Source organism: Linderina pennispora (genome assembly GCF_002104995.1).
Source record: "Linderina pennispora strain ATCC 12442 chromosome Unknown DL89scaffold_12, whole genome shotgun sequence".
NCBI classification, from domain to species: Eukaryota; Fungi; Kickxellomycota; class Kickxellomycetes; order Kickxellales; family Kickxellaceae; genus Linderina; species Linderina pennispora.
The window spans coordinates 574,714-597,448 of record NW_024468260.1 but is presented as its reverse complement, the minus strand read 5'-3'; the positions used below and the strand labels follow the sequence as shown (position 1 = coordinate 597,448).

The 22,735-nt window shown below is 56.2% G+C and overlaps 10 protein-coding genes across 10 annotated transcripts; 5 read left to right on the top strand and 5 right to left on the bottom strand.

Annotated features, from left to right (window-relative positions):
- Positions 1-2,292: 2,292 nt before the first annotated feature.
- On the top strand, positions 2,293-3,159 carry DL89DRAFT_294790 (uncharacterized protein; the record flags this gene model as incomplete). Its single annotated transcript, XM_040890563.1, has 1 exon — positions 2,293-3,159. The coding sequence occupies one exon, from the start codon at positions 2,293-2,295 to the stop codon at positions 3,157-3,159; it is 867 nt and encodes a 288-aa protein (XP_040741539.1).
- Positions 3,160-3,567: 408 nt separating this feature from the next.
- On the top strand, positions 3,568-4,939 carry DL89DRAFT_269420 (C-5 sterol desaturase erg31). The gene is made up of 2 exons (XM_040888297.1): positions 3,568-4,153; positions 4,179-4,939. Exons 1-2 carry the CDS (start codon positions 3,975-3,977, stop codon positions 4,861-4,863), a joined length of 864 nt encoding a protein of 287 aa, XP_040741538.1. The 5' UTR covers positions 3,568-3,974; the 3' UTR covers positions 4,864-4,939.
- Positions 4,940-6,187: 1,248 nt separating this feature from the next.
- On the bottom strand, positions 6,188-7,282 carry DL89DRAFT_48373 (uncharacterized protein). Its single transcript, XM_040891724.1, has 2 exons — positions 7,059-7,282; positions 6,188-6,953 (listed from the first exon to the last, which is right to left on the bottom strand). The coding sequence occupies exons 1-2, from the start codon at positions 7,196-7,198 to the stop codon at positions 6,491-6,493; spliced, it is 603 nt and encodes a 200-aa protein (XP_040741537.1). The 5' UTR covers positions 7,199-7,282; the 3' UTR covers positions 6,188-6,490.
- A 920-nt stretch (positions 7,283-8,202) lies between these two features.
- Positions 8,203-8,739, bottom strand: DL89DRAFT_269419 (uncharacterized protein; the record flags this gene model as incomplete). Its single annotated transcript, XM_040888296.1, has 2 exons — positions 8,393-8,739; positions 8,203-8,346 (listed from the first exon to the last, which is right to left on the bottom strand). Coding segments are annotated over exons 1-2 (399 nt in total), but the record flags the coding sequence as incomplete, so codon positions are not given.
- A 784-nt stretch (positions 8,740-9,523) lies between these two features.
- Positions 9,524-11,836, top strand: DL89DRAFT_324391 (uncharacterized protein; the record flags this gene model as incomplete). The annotated part of the gene is made up of 9 exons (XM_040891445.1): positions 9,524-9,547; positions 9,632-9,681; positions 9,713-10,283; positions 10,313-10,570; positions 10,599-10,787; positions 10,811-11,041; positions 11,078-11,287; positions 11,316-11,558; positions 11,585-11,836. 9 exons carry the CDS (start codon positions 9,524-9,526, stop codon positions 11,771-11,773), a joined length of 1,965 nt encoding a protein of 654 aa, XP_040741535.1. The 3' UTR covers positions 11,774-11,836.
- A 1,216-nt stretch (positions 11,837-13,052) lies between these two features.
- On the bottom strand, positions 13,053-13,655 carry DL89DRAFT_278923 (UPF0220-domain-containing protein; the record flags this gene model as incomplete). The annotated part of the gene is made up of 2 exons (XM_040889539.1): positions 13,053-13,486; positions 13,557-13,655. 2 exons carry the CDS (start codon positions 13,653-13,655, stop codon positions 13,064-13,066), a joined length of 522 nt encoding a protein of 173 aa, XP_040741534.1. The 3' UTR covers positions 13,053-13,063.
- Positions 13,656-13,848: 193 nt separating this feature from the next.
- On the top strand, positions 13,849-14,241 carry DL89DRAFT_218850 (Mog1p PsbP-like protein; the record flags this gene model as incomplete). The annotated part of the gene is made up of 1 exon (XM_040884358.1): positions 13,849-14,241. A coding segment is annotated over one exon (393 nt), but the record flags the coding sequence as incomplete, so codon positions are not given.
- Positions 14,242-15,595: 1,354 nt separating this feature from the next.
- Positions 15,596-17,827, bottom strand: DL89DRAFT_259504 (GTPase-activating protein-like protein; the record flags this gene model as incomplete). Its single annotated transcript, XM_040885692.1, has 5 exons — positions 15,596-16,000; positions 16,035-16,740; positions 16,775-17,322; positions 17,348-17,677; positions 17,807-17,827. The coding sequence occupies 5 exons, from the start codon at positions 17,825-17,827 to the stop codon at positions 15,596-15,598; spliced, it is 2,010 nt and encodes a 669-aa protein (XP_040741532.1).
- A 1,339-nt stretch (positions 17,828-19,166) lies between these two features.
- On the bottom strand, positions 19,167-19,875 carry DL89DRAFT_48193 (Appr-1-p processing domain-containing protein). Its single transcript, XM_040891721.1, has one exon. It carries the CDS (start codon positions 19,821-19,823, stop codon positions 19,254-19,256), a length of 570 nt encoding a protein of 189 aa, XP_040741531.1. The 5' UTR covers positions 19,824-19,875; the 3' UTR covers positions 19,167-19,253.
- Positions 19,876-20,432: 557 nt separating this feature from the next.
- DL89DRAFT_48144 (uncharacterized protein) lies at positions 20,433-21,570 on the top strand. The gene is made up of 2 exons (XM_040891720.1): positions 20,433-21,334; positions 21,390-21,570. The coding sequence occupies exons 1-2, from the start codon at positions 20,512-20,514 to the stop codon at positions 21,515-21,517; spliced, it is 951 nt and encodes a 316-aa protein (XP_040741530.1). The 5' UTR covers positions 20,433-20,511; the 3' UTR covers positions 21,518-21,570.
- Positions 21,571-22,735: the final 1,165 nt, after the last annotated feature.

The following is a 22,735-nucleotide window of genomic DNA, read 5'->3' as shown; positions in this document are numbered from 1 at the left end:
CAGTGTCTGCCTTGAGCCTCTCATCCCGGGAAGTATCAGTCGGTGCTAAGGTGTAGGGTCACACCTATCCCTTGTATGCGCGATTGTAAGGGTGTGGTTATAAATAACGTACCAGCGTGTTCAGCCACCGGCTGCTAAGGCGCTTTTAGCCCGTTCTAGCTATTTCTTAATCTCTTGATATCCGGCTGGTATGGCTATAAAAGGCCACTGCTGATGGTGCCGGATAAAAGCGCTCAAAGATGTGACAACTGATTCAAGGTGGATTAAAGAGGGAAAAGAGAAGGTGAATTCTCTAACAACCGCACTGTTTGAAGTAGCAATTTTATAGCCATACAGGCCGGGTACCAGCAAGAATAATGGGCTATTTGAATCAACTATGGATGCTTTAGCGGTCATGGAAAATGACATCCATAACGCCAGTGGCATTATTGGCGACTTCCACCGACGATCAGTATGGCCGAAAGGCATGTAGTGTCGTCAAGGTACAGAATAGTGATACCACACTACGAGTTTCTTTGTTCCCTTACAATTTAGCCATAGTTTATTCAAGCATTTCCTCTGTACATGCAGCACCCGTGAAGTATCTATGCTCATCAAGCTGTCCCCTCGAATTAAAAACTAACTAGCGCTAATTTTTTGATTCTTGCGCCTTCAAAAGAAAGCTAGAAAGAAAACACTTCACGCCTAGACTTGGTACACTCAGTGCCAGCTGTGTAAATAGTGTCACGGATGAATGCATGTCTCTGACGTGACTGTGCGTTGGGTTCAGCTGGTAGCCCCGACCGCTTTGTGGTTGGTGGTCTAGTAGTTGTTTGCAAACAACAACACCCTGCGTTGCACAGCCACCACAGCCCAAAGGGAAGACCGGTCTGTCACTCCCAGGATCTAGATGGGGAGCATGCAGGTATATAGGAGCTCTCGATGTGTGATCTGATCGTGCCGGTGCAGCTATAGTGTCTGCCTGATACTAGCTAGCTCAACTAGAAATAAGAATATGGCTAAGGGTGGTGGCGAGATGCGGGATAATGTGAGCTAGCGAGCGGGCCTCTAAGGTCGCTGTATCTGCTCTATGGTTCCCCCAAACGTGCGGACTGCGGGCTCTGTCCTCAGTGGAGGTTCCACTCAGGTTACTCAGCAGCTATCGGCCACACCACATCTTTACTCCGAGTTCCTTAGCAGTGGTAGAATAGTTCCCAGAGTGTGTAGCCTGAAAATAGGCCTTGAAGACTGGTCGGCTTTCGCATATGTTTTTGGAGGCATAGTCTTTTTTTGGGGAATCACCTTCTGGCCAGCCTAAACGCCCATCAACTGTCGAATATATCGCCGAGTATATCCCTCATCCCCTAGGCACCATGCAGCAGCAGGTGCGCTCGGGTGGTGCTCGCAGGATCCTCAAACAGCAGGTGGAAACGATGCGAAATGGACCATGAAGGGAGATCGCCCCCCTTCCATTTCCAACACCAAAATAAAGTCGATTGATGGTCTTGCCATTCCGCCTGGGTCGATCCTGAATAACAAGCCGGCAGGTTGTTTTTCTCTCGCAATGCCCATTTGGCAGGGTGGGGAATCCGTGCGATTCGTTCGAGGTCACAGAGCGGGAGAGAGGCGGGGTTTCGCTTCTATTTTGGAAGTGGAAAAGCAGGAGCCCGTACAACCTGAAGAGGAAAGGCAGCAGTTTAAAACGATAGCTGGTCCAGGCACAAACCGGAAATCCATCTTGCTTCTCCGTTCTCTTTTCTCTCTCGCCCGCTCATACTTTATTCTGTATTTTATCCTCTCTAACCCGACCCTTCCCCTTCCACCCATTCTCTGCCCGTTTATCCGAGGCAGCACGCGCATTCCCCTCGTTTCCTAAACCCTATTCCCCCGTTCCTAACAAGCAGTAAGTATTTGCTGGGTAAACTCTGGTCCCGCAGAGCTAGAGCCCAGGAGGGCTTCTTGGGGGGCTTTTCTCTTTCAATTGCGGGGGCAGTAGGCTCATCGGTCTGGGCCGTATGTCTTTTCCCTCAGCTATCGATTATCAGCCCCTTTCATTTCTGTGCAAACAAAACCAGCGCACACATACACACGCTGACAATGCCAGCTTTGTATTCTGATAAACGAACGAACAAACAATGCTGGCATTTTCTCGCTGTTTCCCCTGCCCAGGAACTTGCCAATCCAGCATTTATGTGAGCTATAGGGAGGGCGAGGTTTCTTCATGTCTTGGTCGTTTCTTTATTTGTTTTTTTTCGGTTTCCATCGTTACTAATCGTACTTTTTTTTAATAGGCACACTGTTTTTTCATTCACCATGGGCTTCATGAAGAAGATCAAAAAGTCGTATGTTTTTACGCACATGGAGGTCGGCAAGTACACGAAGCGCCGCACCAACAGCGCACAGAACATGGAGATCGACTACAACAGCGCGGGGCGTGTGGCCACGACAGAATTCATCAGCGAGTTTGATGAGCCGAGATCAACCCCCGTGACAGCTGTGCGCGCCATGACCGCGCCCACCTGGTCGTCCAACAGCCTGCAGCATGCCGACCGGTCTCCAGCCTCCAGCCAGGCCACCACCGCTGTGTCGTCGCCGCCGACGCCCACCAGCGAGCACAGCGAGTTCCCGGTGCCGCGCCCACGCCCCAAGCCCGCCCGTGCTGCCCGCTCGGCTGTCGACATGCAGTCAGTGTATTTTGCCCCCGGGCGCAACGTCAAGACGCCCAACGCAGCCACCGGAAACTCGCTGTATCCGTCGGACAAGCCGCAGTTTGACAAAAACTCGGCCAGCTCCATGGACTACTATGTGTTTACGCCCACACGGCGCGATGCCTCGGCGGCCATGCCGCTGGACGAGCGCAAGCGCCATCGCGCGCAGGTCAAGGCCGACCAGGCCACCTCAGCCCTGCATAAGCACGAGCTGGCGGCTGAGGCCAGCGCTCCTGCGTCGCTGCCCACAAACACGAATCCGTTTGTGGCTCGGCGCAAGAAGGCGCAGCAGCTGACAAGCCAGGGCTGGAACACTGCCAACCCCTTCGACGACCCGATTGTCAACTCGGGCCGTGGCGGAGACCGCTCTGGGCTGGACCCGAACGACCCGCGCAAGTACCTAAATACTCCCGTGTACGCCAACCAGGCTGGCGGCTTCGGCCCCAATGCCGGCCTGGATCTGCTTGCGTAGATTAATAAATTGCCGTTGTGGAATCACGCGATTTGTGCTTTTGTTTGTGGGTTCGTCGGAATATCCGTGGGGGCCAATGGCTGTCCCGATTCGGAAGATCCTTGCGACTTCAGTGTCGTCCTTGCGCAGGCTACAAAGCGTGCTGTTGCGAGATGCCTTTGGAGGCCTTGCATGGGCTTTTGCCGAATGGTTTGCCGGCCGGGCTACAGCGAGTGCCCTGGGAGAAATCATGCTGTTTCAAATGCTCACTGTTTCTATAAGGCGAGGGCACAAAAATGCCGGCCCTTGAACTCGAGTCCCGGTCGTTGAGGGCCCAGCAAAAATAAAGGACCAGAAAGTCCGCATTGCTAGTTGCTAGCTCGATTTGTCCTCATCGCCGTGGGCGCTGGCGCTCTATATAAAATCTTCCTGCTGGCGATTTGTTTTCCACAGCCAGCACAAACTCCCCCTTCCCTTTTCGCCGTGCTTCTTTTTCCTCTTTCCTCCTTTGGATTTCTGCTCTTGCCTCCTTCAAAAGGAAAAGAAAAGCAACCTACTTTCGCGGCATAGTTCTTTTGGAAAGATAGAAGGTACGTGTCCTGTCGTTGGCCGTTAACGCAGGAGACCGCCACCTCTTTGCCGATTGTTAATAGCACGGCGGCCGCGAGAATTGGGAGATTAAGAAGCCCAAGCACTCGTGTATTTTTTCCAAGCAGTGTTGGGTTTCTTGTTCATAGCCCCCTGCCTTTTTTCCCTCCAACTCCGAGCCACTGGATATTTTTATACTATATTTGCTAACTGTTATTCTCTGTTACTGCACACAACCCTAGCTAGCCATGGACGTCGTAATGGAGTACCTGGACACGTATGTGTTCGACAGCGTATACAACAAGGCCGCCGACCTGACCTCGACAGAGCCGCTGCCGCGCAACAGCGTCATGCGGCAGTCGATATCGCTGTTTGTGTTCATCTACGCGTACATTGTTCTATTCTACTTTGGCACAGCGGGACTGTCGTACCGATACATCTACGACAAGAAGCAAGGAGCAGCACCCAAAGTACCTCAAGGGGCAGCGGTTCCTGGAGATGGCGTGTGCGTCGCGCGCGCTGCCGCAGATCACGGTGCTGACGATTCCGTGGATTCTGGGCGAGCTGCACGGGTACTCGCTGGTCTACAAGGAGTGGGACAAGTACGGCTACCCGTACCTGGTCCTGTCGGGGGTGATGTTTATTCTGTTCACAGACTTTTGCATCTACTGGGTGCATCGGCTGGAGCACCACCCAAAGGTCTACGCGCAGTGCCATAAGCTGCACCACAAGTGGATCGTGTGCACGCCGTTTGCGTCGCACGCCTTCCACCCGATCGACGGCTACCTGCAGTCGCTGCCGTACCATATGGCGGTGTATGTGTTTCCGATGCACGAGTACGTGTATCTGATGCTGTTTGCCTTTGTCAATGTGTGGAGCGTCATGATCCACGACGGCGAGTACGTGTCGAACAACCCGGTCGTGAATGGCGCTGCCCACCATACCGTGCACCACCTGTACTTCAACTACAACTACGGGCAGTTCACAACCCTGTTTGACCGCGTGTTTGGATCGTACCGGAAACCGACCGCCGAAATCTACGACCGGTCGAAGCGCAACTCCAAGTCCGTGCAGAACAAGCAGGCCCACGAGATCGACGACAAGATCCCGACGCTTGAGGCCAAGAAATCCCAGTAATCTGCCTTTCCCCTTTGCTTTCCCTTTTTCTTTTCTAACCTCCCATTTATTAATCCGAATTCGCTATCATATTGAAGACGATATGATGCATGACCTCCTTGCTGGTCCAGTATGAGAAGTGCGCCTGCAGGCCGAGCCAATACTCGTTCTGCAGGTGCTTTTTGGAGAACGGCACGATGTAGTCCATGCGCTCGCCATACGGCAGCTTTGACACCATGTCGTCACCCTCGCTCACAGTGGTTTCGGCCGACGTGGACGACATCGTCCCCCGTCTGCTCCTCCGGCACTGCGTCATCATTGAGGGTGGGCAGACTGGGCCTCCAGGCGGCATAGTCATCCGAGCCACCACTACTACTGCTCTTGGCGTCCGGCACAGCCGACAGCGAGCTCCGCCTGGCCATCTCCGTTTCAGTCTCCGATTCGCCATCAGTGCGCGATCCATATGCAAGCAGACTGGCCGCCAAGTAGCTCGCAATGCCGTTCTCCTCCTCGTCCTTGGACTCATTGTTGGACTCGCCGACGGCGCGACCCGGGTGTCCGACTGGCTATTCTGCGCCAATTTGTGCTCTACTTCCCCGTCGTTATGTACAGTATCGTGGAGGGTGGCCGGCATTGTCTGGGTGTTGCGGATCCGGGGGCGGCGGATGGTCATCAGACGCGAGGATAGCGGTAGGCCCTGTGTTTCGGCCAGTCGCTGGTCCTCGGACGGCGGCATGGTTGGGCGGAAGATGTGTCGCAGGTGGCTCATCATCTCGAGATCCCCGTCCTCGGGTCTGTGCGACCGCTGCCCAATCATGTGGCTGCCCGGCTCTGCGCTCGATGCCCGCAGTGCACTGCCGGCTGACGTGGTCGAATATAGTGCAGTGGTGGACTCGAACGACATGCTGCGGCGGCTCACGCGCGCCCGGTTGTTCCAGTTGCGCCGCGTCAGCGAACCCTCGGTGCTGGCGGACTCGCTGCGGCTGACAGGAGTCGAGGAGCTGCTGATGGACTTGTCGGTGCTCTGGCTCGAGATCGCCATTGGCTCGTTGTAGATCACGCCCTGGGTCTCCTCAGCCTGGCTTTCCAGATTACTGGCAATATCCCCGGTTCCATGGGTATCCTCGTCGTGGTTTCCCTGTAATTGATTGTGGAGATCACCTCTCCCGGTGGTCTGGGTCTTCCTGGGGATTCTGCTGCGGCTTCTGGTTAGACTCCTCGGCCGCACTGCTCGCCTCCACCACCGTCATGGTCTTTGATGACTTGAAGAAGCCCTTGATATTGGATGAAATCCGGCTCCTCCGCCTGGTCTTTGTATCGGCGTCATTGTCCGACACAGCTGTGGTCCATGGGCGATGTATTTGAGCGCACCGGCGTGTGGTGGCTGCTGGACCCGGTGCTGCCCATAATGCTCGACACAGCCGTGAATGGCAATGAAACTGACGTGCGCGCAGCCTTGAGCATTCCGGACGAAATCGTCTGCGGCGCCGTCATGGCCGAGTCCACCAGCGACCGACCAAACTCCGCCATGCTGCCGCTCAGGGACTGGCGTTTCGCAAACAGCTCCACCGGCTGGCTCACAATCGGCACAGCCGGCGAGTCCGCAAACTCATCGTCCACCAGGGGCTCGGTCCGGTACCCAAACGGGTCATACGGGTGGAAGATATTGTGGAACCCAATGGGCGCAATATTGAATGGAGTCGAAATCCAAGTGCCGGAACACGAATGTGCCGCCGTGCGGCGACCCCATGGTGAATAGGCGCGTTGGCGTGAATTTCAGCTTCGGCAGCTCCACGTACCGCTCGTGCTCGACACGGGCTAGCTGGCTGATCTTGCAGTGCTGCTTGTGGGCTAGCGAGCGCAGCTTCTGGTAGTACAAGATCTCGTAGCAGATCATGCCGCCCAGCGAATGCGCAACCAGGCTGATTGGGCCGTTGAAGTACGGGTGCTGCTCCATGAATGCGTCGTAGGCTGCGTTGAGCTTCTCAGTCACGATCCGGAGCATCGCGCGGCCGTGGTAGGTCGAAAAGTAGTACAGAATGTCGCCTACGACATCATTGTCCATTGTACGGATCCACGGAATCGACGGCAGCGTCACCTTGTTCATTCGTCTAGTATGGCGAAGGACAGGGAGTGTGAGACTTTTGTTAATGCAGGCTGGCCCCCCAGCGGACGTACAAGTATAAATATGCAACAAAATCACCAGAAACACTTACCCTCCGGTTGTCTTCAGCGCATGCACGTCAGCGTGATAGTCTACAGATCTCAGATATCGGAAAATTCGTCTGGAATCAGAATAAAAGAAGCGCTTTTGGTTTAAGGCTAAATGCGCTACCAACTTACGAATCGGCGTCATTTCGATATTGGCACCTGTCTCGGCGAACTCGCGCTCACAGATGTCCCTGCATATCTCCCTGAATTTTTGGGCTACAACGAAGAACTGATTACAAATCGGCAACCATTAGCTAGCGCCCATGGACAATCTCCGGCTTGCAAAGCCAAGACTTTTTGTTCGGTGTAGCAATTAGAGGTTTCCACTGCAGACGGCCCCCTTACCTTTCTTCATGAAGCCACCCTTTGGTTTTTCGTCTTCTGTGTGGGGACCAGTGCCCGGAACAATAATGGCAAAGTGAGTTACTGCCTTGCTGCTAACGGTGACGGTGCTGCTGGTGCTGAACATTCTGAAATGGCGTCGGTGGTGTCCCCGCTGCTGCGCATCTGGATGTGTCTGCACGTCATCGTACGAGAACACCGCCGCAGTGCGCCGTTTCGTGAGCATGGGTGTGGATATTAGGAAAGGAAGAAAAAAGATTATAGAAGCAGATTAAAGCACTGGCAGAGAAGGAAGAAAAAAGAGGGAGTGCGTGGTTAGGCGGACTTGGTTCTGACGCAGCATGTTGATGGCGGACAAGATTATGCAATAGGTTTCCTTAGAGCGCGAACATAGTCAGTCAGTCCACTGCATGTCCTCCCCAAATAACAGGGGATTTGGGCTTCGAGTAGTGGAGGGGCCAGACGGTGTACAAGATCGGCGTGTATCTGATTTCTTGCAGAAGTGTGCATTGGGAATCTCTGGGCGGGAGACGCCGGTACTGCTGACGAGGCAACCGAACGCAACAATGAGCTTTTTTTTTTGATTTTTTTTTGAAGGTTTTCATGTGAAGGAGAGCGCGCTGGTCTAGTGCTGCATTTCTTTTCCCGCGGAGTGAGACATTATCTCATTGTGACTTTTAAATGGTAGAAGCGGTATTCGGCGTTCGCGATTTCTTCGCCTAAACTTCTTTTTCTGCAGCAGAAGAATCGCATTGCGACATCAACCAACAGTCTTGATTTATTTCCGCCAAAAAGAAATGAAAATACGCGCAAATATCGTTGATATTTCGTAAAAAAAATCAGTCGATGAAAGATGCTGTTGTGGTTCAGGGCATCAACCGCATCGTCCAGCCTGTCCTTCTTGACCAGCACATAGTCGGTGTCAAAAGTGCTGACGACAAACAGCGGCACCTTGGGCCGTAGCCAGGCGCTCCGAGATCTTGTGAATGATGCCGACCAGGCCGAAATCCAGCGGACCCTCGACTTTAAGCAGGCGCCAGCCGGATTCGATCTTGTAGTTGCAGTCGCTGTGCGTGGTGCGCAAGGAGTCCTCGCCAGCGAAGCTTGGACGGACGACGGAGATTTCGTCTTTTGTGCGTGTGATTGAGAAAAAGCCGTCGGCGCAGAGGTTGAGGAGCTGGGAAAGGTCGGTTGTGGGCACAAAGCGGCAGACAGAGTAGTCGCCGTCTTGGATCTTTAGACGCAGTGCCATTGTTTTATCGGGGTTTCTGAGAGTAGATGGGTGGCGGGGAGGAGCAAAAGTGAGCGCAGCAGAACAAGGCAAAAGCGATCGAGAGAGAATAGGAGGGGAGGGAGAAAAGAGAACAATTTATTGCGAAACCTGCAAGACGAGCCACACGATCCCACGCTGGGACTTGGTTGTGGCAAACAGTCCGACCGATAATGAGATTCTTCTGGTGGAAAGACAGAGCCCACTGCTTGACCAGCAGTCCAGGCCCCCTTACACCGTATGTGAGTAATCTGCACCATTCAGGTGCTGCGGCCACTCGGGCCGACACATACCGGTCTCTGGTCCAAGAAGGATCCAGAGGATCCAGAGGCTACTGGGCTTATTGCCCTGGAGCGGGGACGGTAATAATGGACAGCTCCTGTGCGAGCGTGGGGTCCAGGAATCTAGCAGAACAGGTAAAGTGATCTGTCGCAGGCAGGCTGAGCTTGCGATACGCCCAGTGCTCCATATGTCGGTGATGCCATGGCTCGCTATGGCGATAGGCGCCAGGCTCTGACACGGAAAAGTATCAATAGTGGTTACATATGACAAAAGCCAATGGCTGGTGAAACATATGCGATTCCACAATGTCGCCAGATTCACAATTAGACCTGTCGCAAACCGTAGTCTGGTCCATTCTTGCCTGCAATTGTGTAGCTTCTGATGTCACTGGCCAAGGAATGCCCAAAAGGGCCAAGGCGCTTGGCGGATTGCAGCACATTGCAGTATCGATGTGCTTGATATGTCGCACACGCATTAATTATTCACAAGTCAGTCCGCCCCGCTCTACTCTTTCCTCGTTTTTCCACAGCTTTCGTTTTTTTTTTCTTTTTTCGTTTCCTTTGCAATTCTATAAAGATGACGTTTGGGTCCGAGCTCAAGGTAACAAATTCAGACGGGAGGGAGCAGACTGGGAGCAGCAGAGAAACAGCCAGGCTAACCACGCGCTGCATGCATTTTTGTTAGCCGAACGAGTTTGGTGCTATCAACGGATACGTCGAGAAGCAGATAGACGTGTACTCTGGGCTGTACAAGCTTCTGACAGAGAAAGCAGCGGCAGGAGCGCGACTACGGCACAAAGATCCTGGACCTGGCGCGCACGTTCCAGCAGCAGCTCGAGGGCCTGCACGACAAAAAGGCCGACTCAGCAGCCAACACACTGACGCTGACGGAGGCCGAGGCAGCAGCGACCACGCCCCTGGAGCTCTTGCCGGCAGCCAACGAATGGGTATTGCAGCTTGAGGAGGAGGGCCGCCTGCATATGCAGTTGGCAAGCAAGATCAGCGGCTCGGTGGCCGAGGAACTGCACCAGGCGTTTGGCAGTCTTGGCGAGGCGCGCAAGAAGAGCCTGGAGTTTTACCAGAAGCTGCTGGGCGAGCGCGACAAGATCTACGACCAGAAGGATAAGATGCGGGCGCACTACGAGAGCAAGTCAAAGCAGCTGGGCACGTCGCAGTCACGGCAGGAGCGCGCGACCAACGAGAAGGACCAGGACAAGTATCGGGTCAAGGCAGACAAGAACACCAGCGCACGCAACCAGGCCAAGAACGAGTATATTCTGCAGGTCGCAGTGGCCAATGCAGTCAAGGACGCAGTCAGCCATCAGTTCACGCCCACAGTCATGGACTCAATGCAGACATCAACGAGCAGCGCGTGGCAGCCACCAAGCGTCTGCTGCTGCAGTTGCTGGAGATGCAGGAGGCCAGCGACGGCAAACGCATCCAGCGTACGCAGCGGGTAGCGCACGTGATGGGGAGAGTCACGCCCGAGGCCGACTCGGCCGCGTACGTGCGCAAGCGCGTGGAGGGCGGGCTCAGCAAGTGGGAGGAGCAGGCGGACTTCCGCGTGATCGTCGACTACGCCAACGGCGAGGAGGACGCCATGGCGCTGGACGGCGAGAGCCAGGTGGATCCTACGCAACATGTGCCTGCAGGCAGACCGCGACCGCCTGGCAGCCGACCAGAAGCTGCAGGGCAAGCTGGCCGAGGCCGAGAAGCTGCGGCAGAAGGGTGACAAATCCGTAGACAAGGCGGCGGAGGCCCGGCACGAGGCGACGATGCTGGAGCTGGAGATTGTCAAGCAGAGGGCGGTGCGGGCGGCGATCGAGACGGAGCTGGGCAGTGTTGACCAGGGAATCCGCACGAGTTCAAGGCGTTCACGGTGGCGATTTCCAAGACCTGCGATTACTGCGGCGAGTCTATCGGCGGACTCAACCGCAAGGCGGCCAAATGCGCGGCGTGCGGGTTCACGTGCCACGCCAAATGCCAGATCAAGGTGGCTCCCAGCTGCGAGGGCCCGGACCCGGACGCCAAGGGCGGGTTCCTGGCGCGCTTTGGCACCAAGAAGAAGAAGGCACGTGCGCGCAGCCTCGGCGGTGTCGGGGGCTTCCATGGACTCGGATAATAACCCGAGCCAGTCTCCAATTCCGCCAGTCTGAGCGCATCGCAGGCGTCGATTTCGCGCGCCTCCACGTCATACGGCGCTGCTGCCACTTTGCCACGCAAATCCACATCCCAGACGCCATACGAGAGCTCCCCACGATCAGCCTCCATTAGCCGCGGAACTCCAGTAGCTGGAGCAGCAGCCGGGGCAGCTGGTGCAGCCGGGCAGCTGGTGCAGCTGGTGCCCTGGCAATGGCCTATGGCGGGAGGCAGGCGGAGCAGTCAGCGAAACACCGTCATTCACAACGCCCAGCGATATGGTCACGGTCACATACGACTACGACGGTGACGGGTCCACCACTTTGTCGGTGCGGGCCGGCGACCGCGTGCGCGTACTGGTGCCGGACAGCGAGAGCCGCGGGTGGATCCGTGCCGACGTCCACGGGCAGATCGGCCTGGTGCCCACGGCCTACGTGAACATGGACGAGTACAGCCCGGCAATGTCGTCGCCGGTGCTGCCCCGCGCAGCAGCTTCCAGTCGCAGCCACCGGACGAGTACGTCGTGGCAATCTATGATTTTGCCGGCCGCGATGCCGAGGAGCTATCGTTTAGCGCTGGCGACAAGATCCGCATTACGTCGCGGGATGTCGGCTCTGGATGGCTGCAGGGCACCATATATGGGCAGACCGGGCGGTTCCCCGAGAGCTACGTCAAGGACGACGAGTAGTTCTTTATAATCATTTAAAGCGAGTCATTTATTATTATTTTGCTTCTTCAAAGCATGTTCTCGAGGTCGGGCGTGCACACCAGCTGCTCGTCGATATTGCCCAGCACAAAGGCCGAGTTTGAGCCCTTGGTGTCCAGTGCCATTAGCCCGCGGAAGAACTGGCAGTCGGCGCCCAGCGACACGTCCAGCAGGAGGTCTTGGCCAATCTTGAGCTTGACGGCGCCCGATTTGAGCACCACCAATGTGCCAATCCGGCCGTCCAGCAGGGACGAGTCCTCGGAGTCGGACTCCTCGACCGTCTCCTCTTCTGTATCGGGCTTGTCGTCGATCGGCTTGTCATCCGGACCTGGCTTGTCTTCAACGTCAATCGGCTCGCCAGCCTCCAGCTCAGCCATACTCGGCTTCACATCCTCGGTCTTCTTTTGCTCTGCTTCCCTCTTGCGCCGACGCTCGTCCCTGCGCTCCAGCCGCTCCCTCTCCCGCCTCTCGACGACCTCCGCTGTGAGCTCAAACTCGGGCATGGCCGGCAGCTGCCACACCAGCAGCTTCTCGCCACTGAACACCTCGGCGGTATTGTTGTCGAGCTTTAATGCGCGCATCTCCTCAGCCTGCCTTGAGCGCCATCTCCTCGGTCTGCACATCAAAGTCCTCGGTGATCTCCTCGTTATGGTCAGTCAGTAAAAGCACCGGGGCATTCGGGTCGCTTAGATCAGTCTGAGCTGGCTCATCGACATTGGGGTTCTCGGATTTGGGCATGCCAGGCGCCAACACCCCGCTGAACCCGCCAGCGCCGCCGCGCCTGGATGTGCTGGAAATCATGGCAGGGCCCTGGGCGAACGGACCGGAGACCGTCTGGATTAGCTCGACCCGGCCACGACCGCGGCCGCGACCGCGCTCAGCCCCGCGGGCAGGCCCGTGCGGCTTGTGTTCGCGCTTGGGCGCCGAGGCCAGGAGCGAGGGCGCCGGGGCTTCTTTTTTGTGCCGCTGGACTTGCGTCTTGGGCTTGAATACCAGGGCCGAGCCGGAGCTGCTGGACACGCTGCCCGAGGATGTCGCCCGCGTATTGCCGGTGATTGTGGGCCGGAACGAGCCAAGACGGCCGGTAGGCATGCCGCCGCGCCCACGCACTACTCCGCGGCCACGCCTTGGCGCTTCTGGTTTCTTCGGAGCATCGGGCATAGTGAAGGAAATGTAAGTTTGAATGCTGTTTCTTTGCAATTTCTTTTTCCTTATTTTCTTTTGCCAGTATGCCCCAAACCATCAAGAGGAATTTATGGTTCTACATTGTGTTCAGTTGAGTACAAAGTTATACTGGTTGTCGGACTCCGAGTTGTGCACGAACCACAGCACGATGGACGCCAGAAGAACCGACACCGTCTGGATGACATTTGTGAAGCCGATATACATGACACTGGAGTCGACCTGCGGCACAATGTACTTTATCGCCAGAATCGCAATTGACCCGGCTACGCCGCCGGCCAGCAGCGCTATGCCGATAAACAAGGTCAGCTTCGCCTTCCCTGCCAATCCGCTGCTGCCGTACCCGAACCCGTCGTCGCGCAATAACGCCAGGTCGATTGAATTCGTTATTAGCATGCCCAAGGTGCACAGAATGCCCGGAATCCAGTCCTCGAACCCAAACGACACGGGGAAGTCGGTCGTCGTCCGTGCTGTCACCAGGCCGTCGATGAAGAACCACCAGCCGAAGGTAAACTAGTATGAAGGCTTTAGTTCATGTGAATACAGGCGGCCATTTGGTTTTCCTTTTCTCGTTCTCGCTTACCAGCGCGCCAGAGGCGTAGGTGCCGAAATCACGCAGGTGCTCTCGCCATGCACTCGGAATGCGCGGCAGGGGAATGTTCCAAACAAAGAGTCTCGCCATTTCAAGGTGGAATAGTATAAAAGTGAAAATAAACAGAAATTACGCAACAAAAAGAAGAGGAAAACGTCACGCCTGGGGATCCTAAAAAAACGTGTCCAGCTTTTTACCGTCTTGGCGTAATCACACAATCGCAGCTTTCTTCCTCCTCTCTTCCTTTCTCTCCAATTTCCTATTTTTTTTTTTTCGTAGAAAAATGACCACTGTACGCGAGCTCTACGGCGGCGCAATGACCATGCAGGTGCCATCGGGCATGGTCGACATAAGCGAGTTCCGGCAGGTGCCGGACAACCAAGAGGTGTTCTGCGACACCTCGACAGACCGCAGCCTGATCATCGAGATTCTGGAGGCCGTGCCGCAGCCTGGCATGCAGGCCATCGAGTACCATTTCGCGCAGCTGGCCAATGCCAACGACGCAGCCGAGAGCGAAATCGTCGAAACCACAGAAACAAACGGCATGTTTGCATTGGCGGGCCGACAGCAGGCAGGGAAATTCAACCAGCAGGGGACGCAATGCGTGGCTGTGCTGCTGGCGCTTCAGCGCATTCCCGAAAACGACGCCGACGTTCTGATAACCATGAACGTGCCGGGGCTGGCCGACATATCGGCAGCATATGCAGAGTTCCGGCAGCTGGCCAGTACGTTCCGGCTGGTCGACGCAAGCATCTTTGGGTAGATTTTTATTCATCAATTAGCATCTTGTGCGCTACGCGCTCAGCCGCCTCCCTGGTCAGCTCGATATTGCCGGTGCCCGATCGGCGCGCCAGCTCCAGCGACTTGTCGTACAGCTTCTTGGCCTCGGCCAGGTCGCCCTGCAGCTCGGCCATGCCGCCCAGAAGCCTGACCACATGCGTCTCGCAGTTCAGGCATGCGCGCACATCCCGCTGCTTGCGCACCACGCTGAGCGCCGAATTCGCCCACGCCCGCTTCTCCTCGGCCCGCGCGCTGATCTGCGCCAAATTATACATCAGCACGGCGTCCAGGCACGCCCACGGGCCGTCGCCCGCCCTTTTCTGCACATCCACCAGCGCGCTCTCAAACAGCGCCCTGGCGCTATCCACATCGCCATGCAGTGCAAAGGCCTCGCCCAAAGACGTGACCAGGTTGGCCTGCCGCAAAAGCATCGCATCCTCGTCATTTTCCTCCTGGCGCTTGGCCGCCTGCAGCGCCGCACCGAAAACACGCACTGCCTCGGCCGCCCGACCCTGGCCGGTCAGCAGCGGACCCAGCTGGTCCGCAATCTGCCCGATCTGCCTGTCCCGCCACTGCTCCGGATACTGCACCGTCACTGCGCCAACAACAACCGGCGCACAGATCGCTCCGGCCCTGCCCGTCGACGACCATGGCCCACGCTCGCTTCAGCAGCTGCTCGGCCGCTGCTGTCTCGCCTGCCGCGCGCGCCGCACTGGCCAATCGCACCACCAGCTCCTGCACTTCCGGCGACTCCTCGGGCAATTTGCCGTCCTGCTGGATCTGCTCCAGGGCTCGCAAAAGGAACAGGTAGGCGATCGGCGCGTTGGGCGCCAGGTGCTCGCGTAGGGCTGCCCCGCGCAGCAGCTTGCGTGTTGCCGGGTTGGTGATCAGCGGGGAGGCCGGCCAGTTCGTGTCCTAGGTGGTGGTTGATGTACAGGTAGAACCCCGCTGAGCCCAGTGCTACAAGCCCGGCGATCCCGCTGACTATCTTGATGCCCGTCATCAATGGCTGCAGTCGTCCGCGCACGCTGTTGTCCATGTTGAATGTCGAGATGCGCCGCTGAGCAAGCAGCCGAGTGTGCGGCCGGAGACGCGCTGTCAGTCGGAACATTTGTGGACGGAAAGAGGCGATTATGAAAAATAAATTTGAAACAACAAAAAATAAGAAAAAAGGGAGGGGATGCGAAAATGAAAAAGAGAAAAAGATAGGGGAAGTGATTTGCTTGAAAGGTCCGATTGGGTTTTTTGTCTTAGCGCATGAAGCTCTTCTTGAGCAGATCCAGCAGGCGCGGGACGCTCAGATGCACATACTCGAGATCCAGCACGGCGATGTTGGCATGCTGGCGCTCCAGCAGATCGTCGAGATTCAGGTCCATGTGGATGATGGGTTTCTCGCGGCCCTTGAGCAGCAGCTCGATAACATAAGCGGCGGGCTGCGGACTGGACAAGGCAAATACCATCGCGTGACGGCGGTTCTCGGGGATCTTCGAGTCGCACACGACGCCGTCGCGCTCCAGCTGCGCCAGCGCAAATCTGATCGGCGCCATAACCTTGGAGCGCTCCGGCGCCCGTCTCTGTCTACTGCTCTGCGCCGGGGTCGCCACCGTCACGCCCACCGGCATGCCGTTCTTGCGCTGGCTCTTGGGCGCCGCTGTCTGCAGCCGCACATTCGCCAAATACGCCTTGTACGTCTCCCAGCTGCTGCTGCAGATATCCGTTGTAGTCGCCGATCGTCCTTAGCACGTCCTGCAGCCCGACAATCTCCGCCTCCACCTTGTCGCGCAGACTGCCAAGGTGCGCCAGCTCCCGCACAATCTCCTCTGCCAGATACCGGTGCCCGTCTGCCTGCAGCGCGCCCGTCGCCGACAGTTCCCCCAGCATCTCGCGCACCTTGATCCCCTTGCGCACCAGCGCCGCATCGCGCGATGTCGCCGCCTGCTCCGCCACAAACAAAAGGTCCGCCCTGGCTGCTGTGTTGCTCTCGGGCGTATACCGCCGCGCCTGCAGCGCCGGCATGCTGCGGATTATCTGCACCAGAATAGACTTGGCTTCCACATACATGATGTCGTGCTGAGTCAGCGCATTGTCCGCTGCCAGCGCCGACAGGTCTGACAGAATCGGCGTCTCCCACCGGCTGAACAGCCGCAGCTCCAGGCTGGCGTTGGCACTGCGCGGTACCAGCGCCGGGGCGCTGCCCAATGCGTCCAACAGCTGCCGCAGGTGCGCGCCGCCCGAGGGCGCCAGCACGTGCTGGTGCTGTCGCAGCAGTGCGTGCGTGTTGTACAGCTCGTTGAGCGTCACGTGCAGTGTGATGTCATGCTTGGTCAGCGCCACATACTGGTCCATCTCCATGCTGTCGTAAAAGTCGCCGACCTCGCACAGCTCGTTCAGGAACCTGTTGATTCCGCGCCCGGTTGCTCTCCACAAACGGCGTCAGCCCCGCCATGTACTGCTCCTTGGCGTATGTCGGCTTGTTCGCCAGGCTCTGCAGAACCTTGGCCACCAGCGTCAGCGCCCGCCGTGGATGTGCTGTAGGCGCCGTCTCGATCAGCATGTATGCCTGCGGCGTCACTATCGCCGGGTTGATGAATCGCAGGAAGAAGAACCCGCCGATCAGCGAGCACACCGCCGAGTCCGTCGCCTCCGGGTACCGCCGCCGTGTCAGCGACCGGATCTGCTTGCAGATCCACCGGATTCCATACGGCGTCGCGTCCTTGTTCCCGATGATCGTGTCCAGGAACCGCCCCGCAATCTGGGTCAGCTCCGCAATCCGCGGCCGCAGCGCCTCCACCACCTTCGGGTGCTGCCCTGCCTCCTCTGTTGACACGCCCGGCGGGAACTCGTCCGTCGCCAGCCCCCGGTCCTCCAGCCCCTGCCGGATCTCCTCGTATATCTTCAGTGGGTTGATTTCCAGGTTCTGCTCTGCGTCCTCAATCACCCGGTTGATCTCGCTGCTGATTACGTTTTTCAGGTACGCCTGCCCGGGCCCACGCCGAGTATACGTCGTCATCATTCGCGACACCGGCGTGTTTTGCCGCAAAAGATTCGCAAACTCCGGTCGTCGTCTCAAACTGCGCCGCAAGCACCAGCTGGAACATCGTCAGCAGCAGGTGCTCTTCGCGCGACTCGTACTGGTTGCCGTACAATGTAAACATCACTGTCTGCAGGAGTGTGTCGATCTCGCTCAGCGTCACCAGCCGCGCCAGCGTTGCTATGTGCCGTGGCTCCGTCTGCAGCAGGAAAAACAGATTGCCGTACAGCTGTGACTGCTCGCTGCTCGGGTAGTAGTCGCTGTTGCCCTGCCCCACATCCTCCAGGTGCGACGACAGCTCCTATCCATTATTTCGTAGCATTGTGGCGTTAGTGTGGCTAGCCCATGGTTTTTTTGCTATTATCTCCGATGCCTTGGCTTCCTCCCCTCCGCCACTGTCTGCTTTTGGTAATCGCTCCCCAATTCTTACCTTGACCTCATCCACCGCCATACGGTTCTGAATCAGCAATGCGATCCTGCTGTCGAGGTACCGCACATCGCGCTCAAGAAGGAAGTTCTTTTTCGATTGTGCCGATACCTGCCCTTTGAGCTCGCGCAGCCGACGCTGTGCTATTTTGCATTAGAAAAACACCCCATTGCACGCAGGTATTTTTAGTGCCAAATTTTCTCTCATGAATGCCTGTGCGCTAACGACAACAACAAAACAGTAGCTTTTTTCTTGGCTCGGAACAGGCGGGGGAGGGAGAAACTTGCGTGTCGATCCAACAAACCCGGTACCAATAAGCGCAAAAACATAATGCACGGAATTGCATCAGCTCTTTGGTTGACGCTGCATCGGCTGGCAACCCACGCTGGTCGACAGCAAGCGATTTGCTAAGTCTACACCTGCCCCCCTTGTACATCTCTGCTCGAATAATGGCAGACAAGAGAAAGAAAAAAACCAAAACAAAAAAACCAAAACACCTTTTAAAAATTCCCCCCTCCCTCTAAAAGCTTCTGCTCTGATGACATAGTGATAGTTCGTCCCCCCAAAGTTCAATTGTCAAAGAAAACAACCAGACAAGCAAAGAATGCGAAGCGATGGGCTTTTCCAAACGCTAATGCAACCTGTATTGCGCAACCTGGTAGACAGCTTGCCTTTTTGTCCATACCTTCTGACAGTTCATCCGAGACCTCCACATCGTGCTCGGCAACCATCGAGTAGAGCGCCGTGACTGAGTACCGCTTGCTGGTCCGGTCGCCGTCCGTCTGCCCGCTAATGCTGCTGTGCGTGCTGGGTAGCGCCGTGCTCTTGCGGTTCTGTCGCCTATTCACTGACCCCACCGACCCCACCGACCCGCCTTCGCTGGGCCGTCTGCTGTCGCGCACAACCGAATCCATCATTGAATTGCGTTCTTTTAAGGAGAGAAAATAGGTCGTAAAGAGGGTTGTCGTTAGAAAGGAAGAGAAATAGAGTGGGACGATTCGAGAGAAAAATATGCTATTAAAATAAGGAAGAAAAGGGGGAGGGAAAGAGAACGCCAAACAACAAAAAAAGGGCTATAAAAAGAAACTACACCTATGCTCTTGATCGCTCACTTCTTTTTTGTTTTTTGCTCCCTCTTTTGTACAAAAACGCAACGGTACCTGCAGCCAATCTCACATTTGCGAACGAGCACCAAGTCTGAATATTTTGAAGTGCTGTTCCAAAATAACGGAAACATCACAACACAGCTGCACTTGACGACAGCGACTAAAAACATTCCCCAAAAAGCAAGCCATCCAGGACACGGCCAGATACATCGTGCCCATTCCCTGCCATGTCGAGGGTATGTGGGATATGTCACATACCTCCATCATTTAGCATGCCATGTGACCAGATCTTCCTCAGTATATTGTCTCTACACGCAGAAAAAACTCCAGCTGGCCTCCCGTCTCTAGAAGTTCGCCAGCTGCTCCGAATAAATGCGCTCACTCTGATCATTAAACATGCAAAAGACAACGCGCTCAATCGCCCCACCATTCTCCCTCAGCCACTCCTCGACCGCACCCAACACCACCCTGCATGCAGCCTCGGCGGGGTACCCAAACACGCCGGTTGAAATGCACGGGAATGCAATCGTCCTTACGCCATTCTTCTTGGCCACATCCAGCGAGCTCCTGTACGCGCTCCGGAGCAGCTCCGGATGCTCGCCCACCGGGCCAACCGTATGGATCACGTACGTGGCCGGCAGATCATAGCCCTTTGTGATTTTGGCCGCGCCAGTTGCGCACCCGTTCAGTGTGCGGCATTCGGCCAGCAGCCGCGGCCCGGCCGCCCGGTGGATCGCCCCGTCGACTCCCCCGCCGCCCAGCAACGCATTGTCGGCTGCGTTTACGATTGCATCCACAGAGAGCCGTGTGATATCGCCGCGGAAGATGCTTACTAGGGAGAGGAACGACCCAGCCGCAGCTGTCCGTCCGAGCTTGGCCGCCACAGTTGGAATCGACAATACAGAAATGCTCATAGGTTTTACTGGAGTGTTAATGAGAGTGTTCTTGTTGAGTGGAAAAAAGGAACACCTCTCCGCCTAGACCCACACTAACCTTCCCCTTTATAGGAAAAGTACAGCTTTCTTCCCCTACTCCGAACGACCAATTGTTGCGTGTGTGAGGATGTAGTGCATTTAAAATCGGAAACAAACTCTACCTCAGGCATGGATAACGGGATGAATAAAAGAAACATGGAGCCAGGACAAGAGTACACATAGGATAGAAGCAGCTACATCTCTGCTGCCGGTTATAATGACCATATGGCTTTAGTAGATCTACCACCATTAGTTGATAATGCCGTTCCTGTATTCTTGCTCTCGTCTTTGAAGACATACCTTGGTATATATAAATCTCTTTCTTAATCTCCCACCTTGCGACAGGTACAGTACTATAACCGGCAGTATGACCTCTATTTGCCTCTGTTTTCAACTATGCATCAAAATCCATGACAACACGCATATGTAATTGGCCGGTTCCGCCATTCGTCACATTGGAATCTGGAGTTAGTGTTGCGCCCCGGTTCAGCAGAACGTCGATAGTTATATTGGCGCTGTCACTCAACTAACACTAATGCACTAGGTGTGGTTTTTAGAAATGATATTTAAGATATTATAAAGGAAATTTTTTGGGTCAACAAGCATGCACTAGGTCAACATCCTAATCATGCAAGACTCACTCGCTCTCCTCAGCCGCCTGCGTAGGCTCGCCTGCCGACTCGACCTGGTCACCAGCCTCAGCCTCGGCTGGCTCTGCCACCGACTCTTCAGCATCATCCACCGGGTCTTCGCCATCAGCGTTCTCCGTCGCCTGCTCGGCGTTCGAATCCAGATCATTGATAATGTTGCTGATTTCCTCGTCCACCTCTTCCGAGGACGACTCGCACTCATAGCTGATTGCCTCGCACCCGCTCTCGCTGTCGCAGCTGCTTGCCTCGTAGAGGCTGTAGTCAGGGTCCTCGCTGTCAATGCTCTTGGGATAGCATTTCAGATCCGTGCTAGATTCTTCAGAAGACTCGACGCCAAGATCTTCGGGTGCTCCACCTTCGGCAGCACCAGCGTCAGCGGCAGCACCAGCGTCAGCGGCAGCACCAGTATCAGCAGCAGCAGCGGCAGCACCGGTATCAGCACCAGCACCAGCATCGGCAGCGGCAGCGGCAGCACCAGCGTCAGCAGCAGCACCAGTATCAGCAACAGCACCGGTATCAGCAGCAGCACCAGTATCAGCAGCAGCGGCAGCAGCACCGGTATCAGCAGCAGCACCAGCGTCAGCGGCAGCACCAGCATCGGCAGCGGCACCAGCGTCAGCAGCACCAGCGTCAGCAGCACCAGCGTCAGCGGCAGCACCAGTATCAGCAGCAGCGGCAGCAGCACCGGTATCAGCAGCAGCACCAGCGGCAGCGGCAGCACCAGCACCAGTATCGGCACCAGCAGCAGCAGCACCAGTATCAGCAGCGGCGCCAGAATCGACAGCAGCAGCACCAGCAGCAGCAGCACCAGTATCAGCAGCGGCGCCAGAATCGACAGCAGCAGCACCAGCAGCAGCAACGTCAACACCAGCACCGGTATCGGCAGCACCAGCAGCGGCACCAGTATCGGCAGCGGCACCAGTATCGGCAGCGGCACCAGCGTCGGCAGCAGCAGCACCACCACCATTAGCAGGTCCAGCGTGAGCGGGTCCAGAGTTGACAGGTCCAGCATCTGGGGCACCAGTGTCAGCAGTGGTAGCACCAGTATCGGCAGCGGCACCAGCGTCGGCAGCAACAGCACCACCACCATTAGCAGGTCCAGAGTTGACGGGTCCAGCATCTGGGGGCACCCATGTCAGCAGCGGCAGCACCAGCATCGGCAGCACCACCGACAGCATCAGCGCCACTATCTCCTGGGACAGCGGCCTGATATGTGCCTGATGGTGTCGGTGTGACAGGCTTGTGGTCAAAGTGAGACGGCGCACTAGATGTAGCCTTTGTAGGCAAGGGAAGATCCCGCTCACCCTCGTCCTTATCATCATGACCCCTCGTCTTGATATCGTCATGATACTTCGAATCTGTCTTGTAGTGGTTCTCGTCATCCGAAGCAGTGGCCGAACGAGTCATCGACCCCTTGTGGTTAGATGTCGGAGTAGGAGAAGCGTGCTTCGATGTCACCTTCGAATGGCCAGACTGGGTGTTGGTCTTGGTCTTGCTATGATCATGGTGCTTCGATCCAGTCTTGTAGTGGCTCTCATCGTCATCTGAAGCAGTGGCCGAACGAGTCATCGACCCCTTGTGGCTAGATGTCGGAGTAGGAGAAGCGTGCTTCGACGTCACCTTCGAATTGTCAGACTGGGTGTTGGTAGCAGTCGGGATATCGCGATCGCTGCTGTGGTCCTTAGTCTTGCTGTGACCCTTGGTCTTGGTCTTGATCTTGCTGTGATCATGATGTTTCGTCTTCGAATGCTCATCTTCCCAGTCCTTATCAGAATCAGAATCGGACTTGTGTGTCTTCGTCTTGCTGTGGTGGCGCGAGGTGGCATGTGTCGTGGTTGAGCTGGGGTGCATCACCGCCGTGCTATAGCTCTGTGATGCCGGATGCGTCTTGTGGCTAGAAGTGGCATAGGTTGGCTGGTGGAAAGTTGCCGTCACGTAGCCAGAGTGTGTCGTGGTTGGGGTGGAGTGTACCACTGCCGTGCTGTAGCCGTGAGATGTTGTGTGTGTCTTTGTCTTGTGGCTGGAAGCAACGTGTGTCTTGCTGTGGCGGCGCGAGGTGGCATGTGTTGTGGTCGGGCTGGGATGCGCCACTGCTGTGCTGTAGCCGTGAGATGTTGTGTGTGTCTTTGTCTTGTGGCTGGAATCAACGTGCGTCTTGCTGTAGTGGTGAGAAGTGCCATGTGTCGTGGTTGAGCTGGGGTG